The sequence below is a fragment of the Brachyistius frenatus genome, unplaced genomic scaffold, assembly GCF_029030835.1.
Source record: "Brachyistius frenatus isolate BFR_SWC_R1_liver_20210118 unplaced genomic scaffold, ASM2903083v1 Contig_24, whole genome shotgun sequence".
NCBI classification, from domain to species: Eukaryota; Metazoa; Chordata; class Actinopteri; family Embiotocidae; genus Brachyistius; species Brachyistius frenatus.
The window spans coordinates 5,179,610-5,195,201 of NW_027210623.1; the positions used below are offsets into that span (position 1 = coordinate 5,179,610).

Sequence of the window (15,592 nt, forward strand, 5' to 3'; positions counted from 1 at the left end):
GGACAAACATCATTCAGTCACTCACCACTTGCAAGACTATTTTAATTCCCCCATCCCCTTTACATTCATCAAAAGACATTAGCTTAGCACAAAAAGGTAAGATCGGAGAAACAGCTGGCTAACATTAGTTCAGAGACTCTCATATCTTTAAACCTAGGCCTATCTTATTTACAATTTCTGTGTACTGAGCACTTGCTGAAACAGCAAAAAAAACAACACATTAGTGACTTAACAAAACGAGGCAGGTAGCTTACAAACTCACCAGCAGAAGTATTTCGGTTGGCAAAAAACCATGTGTTTTGCGTTACTTACTGCGTAACTATCATTTGACAACGTCATCACGTCGTATTTTCACTACGTAATGCTAGAGGATTTCGGCACTTCACACCTGGTTGGTTGCGTCTCTCCCACTCTCTCCTCACACACTTTATTTGAGACAGCCGAATTAACAAAAAAAAAAACTGTTCTCGTTTACATATTTTCCAATTTCTATCAGACAACGGTACGAGTATGAAATCATGACTGAAAAGCGGCCCATTAAGAGTAGCCCGACATATTAACCTGCAGTTGCTTCCAAGCCATTTCCAAGTTGCAGCTTTGCTCTGCTAAATTTATGATTTTATTAACGCGAGGTCGTCTGCCAAAATGACGATGCACGTAATTGAAAGACCATGGTTGCTTTGTGATTTTGGCTATATTTAGCCTGCATGTGAAGTGAGATAAAGTCAGAGGCGGTGTTTTCTCTCGCCGTCAGTACAGACGCAGAGAAAGGTGTCCCTCTCAGCCGCCGGTTAGTATTGCCCTCTCTTTTCTGTGGAAAGTAGCTTGGGTTTGTTCAAACAAAGTGCTAGATTTGTAGTTAGGTAAAAAAAAAAAGAAGTGGCCTGAAATGTTGTTAAATTGGCATCGCTTCTCCACTGTGAAGTTGTAGCGGTTTTGCACACTGTACAAAACGCGAGGTACATCTGGATGTGTTGTTTGTTTGCTAGTAAGATCGTTTTTTTTACTCATGTAAGCCAGAAAATATTGAAGCTGTCGTTTGAGGCCCCCCTGATTCCCTCTGCTGCCTTCTGCTAAGCACAACCTGGAGCTCTTAACTGAGAGAGATGACATTACATAATTTTTTTTTTTTAGGTAAGCTTGCAAACATTTGTGCACAAATGAGCCACACCATTAAAACCACTGACAGGTGAAGCATTAGGTATAATACAACAGCCCAGCAATAAACCATCCCTTTATAAGGATTATGTGTTTATTTGTTATTTAATATGTTGATTTATTAATGGTTGTTATGAAAACAGTAATTTGTGGTGCTGTTGGACTGTACTGGGTTATATATTTTGGGACCCTAATTAATTTAAATGAGAGGGACATAATATTAGGAACACCTGTCAGTATATAACCCAGCACATTTCAACTTCACTGTAAAGTTAAGAGTCTACAAAATGACCATTAAAATAAATCCACACCTCTCAATCAGATTGAATAACTACTGAACATTAGAACATCATCATGATGAGAGTTCTTATTGCTGGGCTGTTGTATTATACTTAATGCCTCACCTGTCAGTGGTATTAATGTTGTGGCTGATTGTTTTAAATGTCAAAATATTTTCATAGTGCTGTAATGATACAGCTGTGACTTGTTTTTTTGTTCATTCATTTGGTTTTACCATCATCATAGTTAATCTACTGTTATTGCTCTCATCAACCCCACATTAGGTTAAACCCACAGTATTCTACCTCCCATGAAATCTATGTCTAAGGACAGCCTTTACATTATGATATTGAATCAATGTTTTTAAAAACTTCTGGCCCGTCTGTCAATGGTGTCATGGTTTTTTGATTATTTGATTGATTCGGCACAGGTTCCTGTTTTTCTACTCACTGCCCATGTCTTTTCTGACCAACCAGTCCCACCTGCCCTGCTTTCCCACCTCAGTTAGCTCTTGCCTGACTGTAATCTGCATTTATCATTGTTTAAGATTTTTTTGTATTCAGTGAATTTTTGTCTCATTTTACTTGTTGATTTTGGTGCTTTCGGGTCCTCTAAACCTCTAAAAGATGTGCTTGTATAGCATAAACCACCCGAAGCCAATAACATATCATATTCTTGTTAAAGTCATTATTTTTCTGCCACAATCTCTTAATTTTATTTGACTGTGAATTTGTAATTCTCAGCCAATCTGCCTTTCAAAAAATGTAATTACAGCTGTTAGAGTGTGACCATGTTAAACTGGATATCCTTTCCATTTCTCTGCATTTCCAATACGTGACATGTGACATGTTTCCCACAGTGTAGGGTTTTCATTTTCACATGGAGAGAGACTCCGACCATGGCAGTAAAAGCATTTTAGCTTTGCTGCAAGAGCAGTTATTTTTACTTTTCTCAGCTGGAAGCAGGGCAAAAGAGAAAAGGGTGGCGGAGGGAGAGAGAGAGAGAGAGAGAGACAGAAACAACGTGTGTGTGTGTGTGTGTGTGTGTGTGTGTGTGTGTGTGTGTGTGTGTGTGTGTGTGTGTGTGTGTGTGTGTGTGTGTGTGTGTGTGTGTGTGTGTGTGTGTGTGTGTGTGTGTGTTGGAGAGGAGGAGATGCAGAGGGAGGTATTGAATACGGAGACTATGCTGATGGTAAATGGGTCACCCTGTTCGGAGTCTAGAGCAGACCTGTATATGGTTGAGGGAATCGTAGGGCTTTGAGGCTGGAGCTCTGGGCTAAAACCCAACCAGGTGACACCGAACACACTCTAACTGTAACACAAAGGAAGGACATGCATTTGAAATGGCTGTTCTTGAATAAATTATGTATGCTTTACAGTACAGTATGTGTTTGATGGAACATTTAATTAGTCGAGCGAGTATGTGCCAGCATTTGTGCAATGTTCTGCCACTTTATGCAAGTGTTGTATTAGCGTATGTGGGTGTGTGTATGGAGGCTTATGTGTTATCTTGAATTTGTGTATTGGGAGTGACAATAGCCTCACGGTAGCCAATGTTTCCTGCTGCCTATACAGTATCTCTGTGCATTATTGGATTGCTGAGAGTGCTTGTTAATTATTTAACGTAAGTGATCAACAGAAAATTAACCAGTGACTCTTTGATAATTGATTATTTGTAAAGCAGTTTGTGAAATAAAAGCACCATATATCCACTGATTTCGATCTCTCTGTATGTCTTGTGTCACCATATGTACATACTGTATGGTGAATTGACAATGAAGTTGACTTTGATTAAAAGGCATACAGAGATTACATTTTTTATTTACATGTTTAAATATTCAATGCTGATAAATGACTCATTTTCTTCATAAGACAAATATACATTATAAATATGATTATTCTTATACTTTATTGGCATGAAATTAACAGAAAAATACATTTAAATTGTTAATCGCAAGTATTTGCATGACAATCAATTGTCAACTAAACCCTATTGACAATCAGGAGCTGTTCATGTCATCAGCAGAAAATTAGAAAGCATGAGGCTATTTGTGGCTGTGCTGACTTAACAGTGGCTTAAAAGGTAAATCAGCGTAGGTCAGACATCACACGTGAGTATCATCAGCACATTGCAAGGTGCTGCCACACAGCTTGAAATGTCACATGTGCTGTGTGTGGCTGCAGGCATTTGTGGGTTGTTGTTTTTTGGTCTGCCTGGCAAACAGTGAACCTCTCAATTTACTCTTCAGATATATTCTGTTTCACTGAAAGATGTAACTTTGCTCTCAGGATTAAAGACTGAGTCAGAGTGATGAATCCGTGTTGTTTCTTTTATTTATCTCGCAAGTGAAAATCTCCATACTGACAACTAAAAAGTACATCGGTAAAACAATTGGCTTGTGTGAGCGCTGCCGGTGACAAGCAGCTCCTCGCTGCGTTGCCTCCTCCCAACACTGAGACTGACTCTGTTGTCTGACCTTCTCTAGACAAAAGAACAATAGAGGAACATGAGTAGCCGAGGACACTTGCCTTGTATGTCGTAATTCCCTCTGGCTCCCTGTCTTTACCCACAACAGCTTCAGATTCCAACTCTTAAGACTGAAATACAAAGGCAGTAAAAAAAAAATTCCAAGTCATTATGGTGTCATACGCTCAATCTACTTCTTCTGAGATCAGTATTCTGGTGGTCCTTCAGAAAATGATTCCATAATTGATCAGATATTAGGTCTCAGAGAGAAGTACGTTTGGGGGCGTGCCCAGTTTGATTGACATGTCTGGGGTGCAGTCAGGTTGCCGGTATAGGTGGTTGGTCATAGTGTCCTCGGATTCTCAGTCAGATCCGCATCCTCGCTCTTCTCCAGCTTCTCCAAATGTGGGTACTTCTGGTTGGGTTGCCACCTGGTGCTTATCTGTGAATCAATGACTAACTTTTTTTTTTAACATGATGCATTTTCCCTCCAAAACTCAGTCTCAGCCTCCCTAGTCATTTGACAAGGTCAGTATATCTTCAAAAATGTACACTTATAGTGTTCGTTAAAGGAGTTATAATCAGTATTTGTTTGTTAACAGTGTATCAAAATAACAATACGAAGGCGTCTTTAGTTAAGATGAACATGCAGAGTATAATCAATCCCTTTAGCTTTATTGTTTGGAGTGTCGTAATTTCTTTTACTGTCTTTAGTTTCACACCACTCTTATGGTCGTGACTTTTGGTCAGCACAGGCAGCTGTTTTCTGTTGAAAAACCCCTAAAAATCCACTGTGCACTACCTAATAAGCACCAAAAGGTAGAAAGAAACTGTTAGCAGCAGGCCGATGAACACCGTGGAAAATTTAGCAGCTAAAGAGACAGATATTTCCCTCAGTAGGTGGTGGCGATCCAAAACAGAGCTAAAACGGAGTGAAAATTGGACTGAGATCTATCGGATGTATTCAAGCACAACTCATCCCAGTGTTCCTCCATACTGCTGCGAGTGTAAACAAGCAACTGCTAAGCTAACACATTCAGGTCACAACTTGTTTCTTATGCCCCCAAATGGCAAAACAAATGATTTTGTGCATGTTTAAAGAAGCTGCAAGCACGCAGTTATCTTATTACTTTTCTAGTTGGAAATCGCTAGTTACTGTATGTTCTCTGAGACCTTGCATCAAAATGTTGATATCTGTTATGTACTGTATATGGATGTTGCTCGGTGCCTTCAGTTTCTCGAGTTGTTCCAGGAACAGGAAGCTCACAGTAAAGCCTGATGTTTCTATATATGTATTACAATGAAAAAGAGGGGTGAAAGAACATCTTTTTGTATGTTTTCCCAATTTCAAAAAAGATTTGAAGACCAAAATAAAAGATTATCCTGACCTTCATGCGAGGTCAATCAAGCAACCTGCAAGAAGCTGAAGGAGACTGAAGATGCATATTAACTATGCCAAGGATGTGCAATGAGAGCAACAGCATGGCTTTTGTGTTGGCACTGCCATGGTAACTTGGGCACACTTTGGGTCATGTTAAGAGTGGGCAGGAAATATATCCTTATCCTTTTCTTGTTTCTCCTTTCACCTTTTGTTCTGCACATACTTTATGTCTTTTACTTCTACTTTGGTCACAGTGTTCTGGGAATCTATCTATATATCTAACTTCTGCAAAGGAGGTGATGTGTTCGATGTGGTTTGTTTGTTTGTTTGTCTGTTTGTCTATGAGCAGCATTACAAAAAAAAAGTACCCATTCAATTTTGATCAAATTTGCTGGGTAATCTACTAAATCTTTTTCATTTTCATTAACGTTGATACGGACATGGATAGGGCTTTTGGCCCGCAAAGGCCTTTTTCAGACTGCCAGCTCAAATTTGTTTTTTGTCATTTCCACATTGTAACCGGATTGATTTTTATAAGTCTGGATAGCAAAAAAAACACCTCAAATGTGTTTTTTGCAAATTGGATCCAAACCATATTTGGAGGTGGTTTGAAATGCAATTTCAATCAGATTTCTAGAGATGCGTCTTAGTCCAGATACTGTGGGGGCTCAGATCAGATTTCAGGCGTCACTTTCTACGCAACACACAATAACAATGTCATTTTCAGAGTGACAGAATGAGCTAAATCTGTGCCACCACTAGCAGGGCACATCAGAGTGCACATTTTGGAAGACATCAAGAATAGTCCACGGACAGAAGCTGACGAGGTCCACGTCCATGGATCTCCATTTGATCTGCTTCCGTGTTGCAAAGCCGCCAGCATAGGTACACGTACGTCGTTACCACAGCAACCCATACAGATAGCTGACGTGTGGACACCAAATCTGATCTGCTAACTTGCAAATAACAATGCGGACAGTCTGTCCTACAGATCCGATTTGAGAAACAAATCTGATTTGCCTGCAGTCTGAATAATGCCATACATCCCAAAATCCCGTAGATAGCAGTGAAGTTTGATCGTGACGAAACAGACAATTCTGGAAATAAGTTCACTCTATATCACAATCCACATTCATGGGTACCAGTAATCCTCAAGGATATGCATGTTCCTCGCTCAAACTTGATACAGCAACCTGTCTTGATGGAGCACTCGGACCGCTGGTTTCATAGGGGAGAACTGAAACCGGTACAATTGGAACATCAACACAGTTGTTTCATTTGTACTATTGGCTTTGACGGAGATCTGCGCTCTCAGAGTTGCCCTCTAGCTGATATCAAGAAGTTGTTTTATTTGGTCTTCTTGTCTTCACAGGAAACCAATGAGCTGGTGGCCATTAAGAAGTTCAAAGACAGTGAAGGTGAGTGAAGGAGCGAAGGAGGGAAGAACAGGAAGGTACCTGAACTGTTGTGTCATTTCTGTCTCTTTAATTCCCACACAGAAAATGAGGAGGTCAAGGAGACAACTCTTCGGGAGCTAAAGATGCTTCGGACCCTGAAGCAGGACAACATTGTCGAGCTGAAGGAGGCTTTCCGCAGGAGGGGGAAACTCTACCTGGTCTTTGAATATGTTGAGAGGGTCAGCTTCATGACGCTGTCATTATTATTTCTCTGCCTGCATGCCATGCACACACTCCTCTTCTCTATTCTGCTGTATCTAGATTCTAGTCTACTTTTAAGTTTCAGGATGTTGGAGACTGCTCAGTTCAGCATTAAAAAAGCATCACCATGGCAACATATGAAGTATGCTGTTTGTGAGTAATGGTATTCCCCACTGTGTTGCCAGGGTATCCAGCCAAGTGTTTATTTTATGACAGGTTTTATTTTCACACTGTACTCAAGTCATTTAGCATGGTGTCCCCTCTTGTCCCCCGGTCAAGGTATAAAAAAAAAAAAAAAAAAAAAAAAAAAACCTGGGAAGAAAAATTAAAGGTTAAAAAATTTCATATTTTAAAACACGCTTTGACCAAGACAAACAGTTAAACCTGCAGCTACGCATCCAAGCTCTTTCTACAGTTAAATGTCTTGTGGTTTGCAGAACATGCTGGAGCTGTTAGAGGAACTGCCCAATGGCGTGCCGCCTGATAAAGTCTGCAGCTACATCTACCAGCTCATCAAAGCCATCAACTGGTGTCACAAGAATGAGATTGTGCACAGAGGTGAGGCGTTAACTTGTACATGTATGTCTCACTGCAAAAATATCACATTGTCGCCTGGGTTGATGTTGCATCCCAAAATCACATTTTCATCCTCAAAAGAAAAGGGTAATACCAATAATTGGAGGATTGTGACACAAGTGATGTTCCTTAATGTCAGATGTTTTTGCTTGATTATGATAATTTCTTAAAAAAACAAAACAAAGAAATTACATTTGAATCAATATAAATTAAGGTTTATGATGCACAGAGCTGCAGTTGCCATTCATGACTCTGGTGTTGTGCCATCAGTTTTTTTTCCAGGAACTGTGGGGACTTAGTATCTCAGATATGTTTAGGGATTTAAAAAAGGCAAGGTTGGTCAGTCTGATTTTATTCATTTATGTATGTATTGACTGAAGTACTTATGAGGTATGTTTTGTGATGTGTATTTCAATCTATTCTTGTTTTGTACACAATACATCTTGCATCCTTTTAGTACCTTTGGTATAATTTGGATTTTCTAAGAAATGTGTTGATGGAAGCAAAATCTGCAGCCCAGAACGTATCTTAACTCTCTGGAAAACATGGAGGTGGAAGCCATATTTTCATGCTTTGTTTCATAAGTGAATTTGAATGTGGTATAGGGCAGTGATTAAAGCACATTAACATCCTTTTGTCTTCATCTCTCATCCAGATATAAAGCCAGAGAACCTCCTCATCAGCTCTGAGGATGTTCTCAAACTCTGTGACTTTGGTGAGTCTTTGGTCCTCTCCTTCTGTTCTTTACAGCAGCCATATTGTATAGAAATTTTATTATTAAGATTTACACATGTAATATGGTAAAACCACTCTATATATATATATACACTTCCCTTGTCAAATAAAAGTAAAGTAATTTTCGGACAGACTGAGTTTTTACTGCTGATTCCTGATACATTTTCACTGTATGTGTAGATTCATCATGATAGTGACTGATTTTTGCAGTTATATCTTTGGTTTCATTCTGCCCAGTTTGGTTTCTTGGGCTCAGTTCACTGTGACAAATCTCACCATTAATTTGTCACCTTGTAAATTGTGTATCACGAAGATCAATTCTGCTACAGGGAAGCAGCCAACCAGCACTATAAAACGTATTCTGCTGGTTGTTATCGCAATTATTCTGTCAGAGGTGTTTTTCAGGAGAAGTCGGATTAATGATAGACACCTGCTTCCGCTTCAAAACACTAATCAGTTGTATTGATATGACATAGTTTGTCCATTTTACATTTTGCCAGGTGTGTATTCTGCATTTGAATCATTCTTTACAAAATCACACGGTCAATTAGCTTTGCATAACAAGTTAATGTAATCCTACTGAGTCAGCTGGGGTGAGATTTGTTTGTTATTCACTGTTGGAGCTGGCATTCTGCTTATTGTGACTTTTCATGCTTAAAAGGGACTCTCTGTGCATCGGTTATCTAAAGCACAGTCTCAGACTGCCTGCAGTGACATAACTAATTAGAGTCTTGTCACAATGGAAGATGGCCATGTTGATACTGTAGCCGTCCAAATGATTTGAGTGTTAAATGTAGTTTATTCTTATTAATTGGATGTTTATATCTTCATTCAAAGGACTATAATTTGTCTGCATATTATCACAGCGGATGTGCTGGCTGTGCAGCATACAGGTTTAGGTTTAATGTGATATATTCATTTCTTTGTCACTGTGGCTCAGGTTTTGCTCGCAACCTGTCTGAGGGAACAGATGCCAACTACACCGAGTATGTTGCCACAAGGTGGTACCGCTCACCTGAGCTGCTGCTGGGGTGAGTCCTTGTGTGTGTGTGTGTGTGTGTGTGTGTGTGTGTGTGTGTGTGTGTGTGTGTGTGTGTGTGTGTGTGTGTGTGTGTGTGTGTGTGTGTGTGTGTGGGTGGGTGGAGGAACTGAGTAATGAGGAGGGAGGGAAAGAGTACTCAGTCTGTTGGCTGTGTTTGTTCTTTCTAATCTCAGACCACCAGATATGTTGTGGTTTTCGAAAGATTTTATCAGATGGGGACACACCGATCCACGATACCGCCTCCAATACTTCAATCCCGATCCAATAGCGGTGCTGTCATAGTGTTGTGGAGCCCACTTTGATATCTAAAAAAAACCACATTTGACATTTGTCATTTTTTTAAGAGTTGCTAAACAGACTATATATTTCAAAAGTTTGCTACTGAAAAGAAAGCATGAATTTTGTTCAGTCACACAGACCCCAGCTGTAAAACTGAGTTAAATATGGTAAATGGTCTGCACTTATGTAGAGATTTATCACCTTAGCGGTTTGCCTCCCATTCAACCACTCACACACATTCACACCAATGTCAGCTGCCATATGGAGCAACTTGGGGTTCAGTGTCTTGCCCAAGGACATTTCAGCAGGTGGCAGGAAGAACTGGGGATCAAACCACCAATCATATGATTTGTGGGCTACCTGCATCTGAGCCACCGCCACCCATAACTAGGATTTCATATGTTGTTAAGATATGTGTTACCGCTACTTTTTACACGACAAAGCTCCTCCCAAATAAGTCTAATTGGATTTCTGTCATTATTGAAGGACATTTTAATTCTCCCCAAACAAAAGTATCATTATTGCAGTTGCAGTATGTAGACATTATGTATGTATTTTTGAATTTGTCTGTGTATGACTTCTTTTTTTTTTTACAAAATTAAGGAGTGCTTTGTATACTAAAAAGCAAATAGCATGACAAAAAAAGTTGTTGAATGTTATTTCAAAATTAGATTGTCAATATTTCAATTATTATTGTTATTATGAGACGTACAGCTGAAGGGTCTGTTGGACCCCAGAAAATGGGGAAGTGAGTCACCATAGACAAAACATTAAAATATTATCCTTTGTGGTGAATTGGACCCATATTGTAAGTTCTACATTCTTATATTTTATTACTACTTGTTACTTATTATTATTATTATTTTTGTGTGTCACAGAAAGTTGAGTGCACAAACCATTTTGTGTAATTTCCATGATCACCTTTTCATCCCCCATGTTTCAATCCTGCTCACTGGGGAATCAGGCAGTGATTCACCTGCTACAACAGGATGACACAAACCGTCGTGTAAACATCGTATCCTGAGATCAAATCTCTGCTTCGCTGTTGATTCCTGTTGCTTATGTTGTTTTGGTGCTTTTGCTGCACTGAAAGTCCATTCTAGCTCGGAGACAGCAGAGCGTCATCTAGCCTCACTGCTGTAGACTGATTTAGTAAATACCCTGGAACATTTATTGAGACAGCGTTTGAATGCCGCCCACTCAAATACTCTCTCCCTCTAACACCAACACCGCTCCTCTGCTTCTCTGCTGCCAGATCTCTCGCCATTTCTCACCAGACCCCTCAGCTCCGTTCCCTCTGAAAATGACCATCTTTTATACAAGCCTCTCCTTCAGAAACTCAAAATCCATCATTCTATTCCATTGCACCACAGCCACGAATAACGTCACCCTTTCAGCATCATACTTCCTGTATTCCTCCCCTCTTTGTCTGGTGACTTCATTTTCACCCCTGTCCTCCTCATTCTCATTTTCACCACCGTCATTATCACTCTACTGTCTAATTAGCAAGGCCTTCAAGTGCCGATCTTCACATAGTTATATTCGGTGTGTTTCTCTCCATCTTAGGGCTCCCTATGGAAAGGCAGTTGACATGTGGTCGGTGGGGTGTATCCTCGGGGAGCTGAGTGACGGACAGCCCTTGTTTCCAGGGGAAAGCGAGATTGATCAGGTTGGTGAGACCAAATAATGTTGAAACAAGTGTTTGATTAAACAGTGTAAATTAATCAAATAAAAAGCTTGCATTTTAAGGTCTGACCTTCCCCCATGTGAGGATTGAAGCTTTTTCTTTATTTCATGTCCTTTATGAAGTGAATCTCTTTGAGTTTTTAACAGTTTTCCAGACAAAAGGGTTTGATGAACCTGACAAAGCTCCAGTTTGGGACTTGAAATATTTTTTTTTCCTAATATAGTGGCATAGAATTTGTAAGTCCTTGAGAAACAAAAATCACAGTTACAGTTTTTTCTGACTCAACACCCGGACAAGAAAGATGTGCGTGTCTTTTAATTGTTCAGATCCCACGACATGGTGAACCGTAGGAGATAGTGATCAGCATTTGTCCTTATTTTCTAAAATGTTAAAGACTAAACAAGTGTAGTCACATTTACTTATACAGAATTACACGTTTGTTTCCGAGGGCTTTATTGTCTGCACAAGATAGGAAACTTTCTGTCTGTAGATCCACAAACAAATGATCCATTAATTGAAAAATTAGGACATTAAAGAATCTACAAACATCACTAATCTGTTTCAGCTCTATCCCCGAGCCACGACGTTATTTTATGGATTATGTATCCAATTTATCGTTCCAGCAATTGTAATGAAAGAATTTATAGGAACAATGTGCATCCCTTTCAGGCCAATGCACTGTGACACACATTCTCCTGATCTCTGTCATTATCACCACTTAACCTGATAAAACCGTACACTTGATCTCCACAGTGATGGAAATGAATACTCAATGTAGGAATTGTGTTGCTAATTATTCTTAATTTTATTAATTTATTTGTCAGGGGCAACACACACTAATCAACATCGATATGATATAAATCTGTCAGACTTTGACAAAAGACTTCTTATTCTTATCTGCAGTTCCCAGGCAGGTAAAACTTATATATTAAAACAAACACAAAAAAACACATACTTTAAGGTTTTCCAGATTGTAAGTAAGTAAGTAAACTTTATTCATAAAGATAACCGATAAGAATATTATAAAAAAAATTATAAAAACAGTAAAGATTACATAAAGGGCAAACACAGAGATCAAAAACAAGAATCAATATAGATATATTGAAGGAAAGCATGTATTAGGGGAAAAAGTGAGTGAGTCTGCATATTTTACAACCAGGGGAAGATGGTTCCAGAGAGTGAACAGTATAATACTGATGGGTGAACAATGTAAATCGAAAATGTCAATCAGCGGAAAGCAACTTAAAGCTGTTTTAATCCATATTTTATATAAACAAGGGATCAAATAACAACATGTTATATGAAAACACAGAAAACCAGCCAAACTCTGAAGCTTCCCTTCAGCTTTATGGAGCTCTTAAAGCATCTTCTCATTGTTTGGATTTTACGGTTCGTTACTTTCCTATTTTGCTTCACTCACCACTCTCATCAAATTTATTTTCCTCTCTAGCAAACAGCTGTTGAAGAATGTGATAAATCAACTGTACACACGGCCAGATAAAAAAAAATGGTGACTCGCTGGTGAAAAGTGGAACATTTAGCACCTGCAGAGACAGATATTTCTCTCGAGAGTTGGTAGTGATCAAAACAGAGCTAAAAGAAGAGAGAACATTCACCAGGTGGCCAGAAACACGTCTCCAAATGAATGATCCGTGTCTAACATGTTCGCCATACAGTGTGATAATTGTTGTTTTACAGTTTTTTTGTGCTGCAGCCAAGTAGGCAAAATGTTTTGTGATTGTGTTAGTCATACATTTTTTTTGTGACAAAAGCAGTAGGTTTAAAAAAAAAAAAAAAAAAAAAAAAAAAAAATCCCCTCTTGGTCTGCTCAGTCGCTGTGCTGCCACTTTTGATCGTTTCACATTATCTTCATCAGTGGATAGAAGATAGAATTTTCCTGGTTGTCATGGAAATCTACTATAAAAAATTTTTGACCACTTTTAAGAACTCTGATCCACAAATAGACCTCGAGAATGGATTATTGTGTCAGCTGCTGTTTCCAAGGTGAAGAATAAACTCAGACGTTTAAACTTCATGTAACTTTTACAGACCTTTTTTTTTTTTAAATACTTATTAAAATTTCAAAAACCAATTTCAAGGAGTATTTTTACCCACTGTGATAAACCACTAAGTCCACTGCTGCTGCTTTTTTTTTATATATATCTCCAGCTCTTCACCATTCAGAAGGTTCTGGGTCCACTTCCTGCAGAACAGATGAAGCTCTTCTACAACAACCCTCGATTTCATGGAATCAGGGTAGGAAATGTAGTCGCATTTCTTCTTCTTCTCTGCTTCTTCTTTCTCCTCATCCTCCTCCTCCTCTGTCTTTACCTCCTTTCTCAGCTCTGTCTCCTTCTATCGCTCTCTCTCTGCTTTGTGGCAGTTTTCCCAGCACCATGACTGAGTGGATTGCTATGACTCATGAGATAGGTGGTTGGTGTTCAGTTTAGCAGCAAGAGAAAATGTCCCAGAAGGGCGAACAACAAGACTTTGTGTGTGTGTGTGTGTGTGTGTGTGTGTGTGTGTGTGTGTGTGTGTGTGTGTGTGTGTGTGTGTGTGTGTGTGTGTGTGTGTGTGTGTGTGTGTGTGTGTGTGTGTGTGTGTGTTGTAGTTTTAGTGTGATCCAGTGATGGATTTCTGTGTGTTTTGAACTGGTAGCTACTTCTTTTACTGCCAGGAACATCTACTATATGTTGTAAATCCTTATAGTAATCTTCAATGCACCAAAATGTTCAGGTTTGATCCGGTGTGTGTGTGTGTGTGTGTGTGTGTGTGTGTGTGTGTGTGTGTGTGTGTGTGTGTGTGTGTGTGTGTGTGTGTGTGTGTGTGTGTGTGTGTGTGTGTGTGTGTGTGTGTGTGTGTGTGTGTGTGTGTGCCAGTTTCCCTCAGTTACTCATCCTCAGACTTTGGAGAGAAGGTACCAAAGCATCTTGACTGGTCTGATGTTGGATTTGATGAAGGTAAAGTACCAAGAAATCTTCTTTTGTTCTATTAATCTTTTTTTCAATTATCAATATTTGTATAATTGCATTAAAGATCAAATTTGAGACACCAACCACTAAAATACATCCAACCCTCTTTGTGCATTTTTTTTTTTTCCTCATCAGAATCTGTTGCTGCTAAACCCGACTGAGCGTTATCTGACGGAGCAGAGTTTGAACCACCCAGCCTTCCAGCCTCTGAGGCAGGTGGAGAGAGAGAGGCCTCCGCCCGCGTCTCCCAACCCGCCACGCTCCTCCAAGAGGAAAACGCACCATCATGGAGAGAACACAGTTCCTACAAGGTGAGACTACCGTCCTGTATTTTCACTTTCTGTCACAGCAGTTGTCTTGAATGACCACATGGAATGTCTCTTTGTAAACACTGTGACTAAGACTGGATTATATTGATTAAAATCCTCTGTCATATCTACAATATACTGTGTCGTGTTGATTATATGAGGATATAGTATTTTTTTCTAAATTAAACTGCAATAGTTTTTTTAATTATATATTGCTATATAACATCTCGATAGACACCTTGGTATAACAAGTTAGCAATCTCCTTATCAATGGACAAATCTCTGTAATGTCACAGTATACAGTATGTGATCATATTACACAACAACTGCTCACTAATTCCTCCATAGGAAGCACGCTGTAGCTCCTAAAAGAAAAACAAACTCAAAGTTTGAATGAGTGTCTTTAGAGCTTTCTGAACAACACAGCCTTTCTGTGTTTGTTGTCTAAACTATGCCTACCTCACTAAACATACCATGCATTTGTGCGGTAACAGAACATTTTCTACCAAAATCTGTGAATCTCTTTTAAAATTCAAATGAAACTCCAAAATTGGAAACAAAAATTATGTTTTTGTTTTTCACATATGGATCTAACACAAAGCAAGTCAAAGCAAAGAAGAAATTCGGAAATGGACCTCAGGTCAAACTTGATTTGGATATTTATTCGTTTTGATTTGTGTGACCAAAAAGTTACTGACTTCTTTGAGTGTTCAGTGTGAAAGAAAGGAGGAAACCATGCAGTAATTGTAAGTCGGAGCATCAGATAAGTTCACTACTTCTGAAAAGCATGGCACATTGAAACCAGATGCACTAATTGAATTAAAGACCTGCTGCTGTTGTCATATTATCTTCCTTAAGAGTTACACATTTTGTTTTTCTGAAAAAGATAAAATGCTCCATGATTGATTGTCAAGACTTCCAAAACTGAATATAGCTAATAAAACAGTAATTTACAGTTCATATAATTCAGAAAGATTACAAACAAATATTTTTTTGTGTTCGGTTCATTAATGAGTAACAAAATGTATTTTAATTTTGGATTGTTAATTGA

The 15,592-nt window shown here is 39.0% G+C and overlaps 1 protein-coding gene across 1 annotated transcript in view; it reads left to right on the forward strand.

The window, feature by feature from the left end:
* cdkl5 (cyclin dependent kinase like 5) overlaps nucleotides 1–15,592 on the forward strand; it is a 44,021-nt gene that overhangs the window by 13,956 nt on the left and 14,473 nt on the right. The window contains 9 exon segments of the mRNA XM_069697889.1: nucleotides 6,657–6,702; nucleotides 6,784–6,920; nucleotides 7,380–7,500; nucleotides 8,174–8,233; nucleotides 9,194–9,284; nucleotides 11,141–11,243; nucleotides 13,431–13,517; nucleotides 14,141–14,221; nucleotides 14,369–14,544. Coding sequence (XP_069553990.1) covers nucleotides 6,657–6,702; nucleotides 6,784–6,920; nucleotides 7,380–7,500; nucleotides 8,174–8,233; nucleotides 9,194–9,284; nucleotides 11,141–11,243; nucleotides 13,431–13,517; nucleotides 14,141–14,221; nucleotides 14,369–14,544 — 902 coding nt within the window.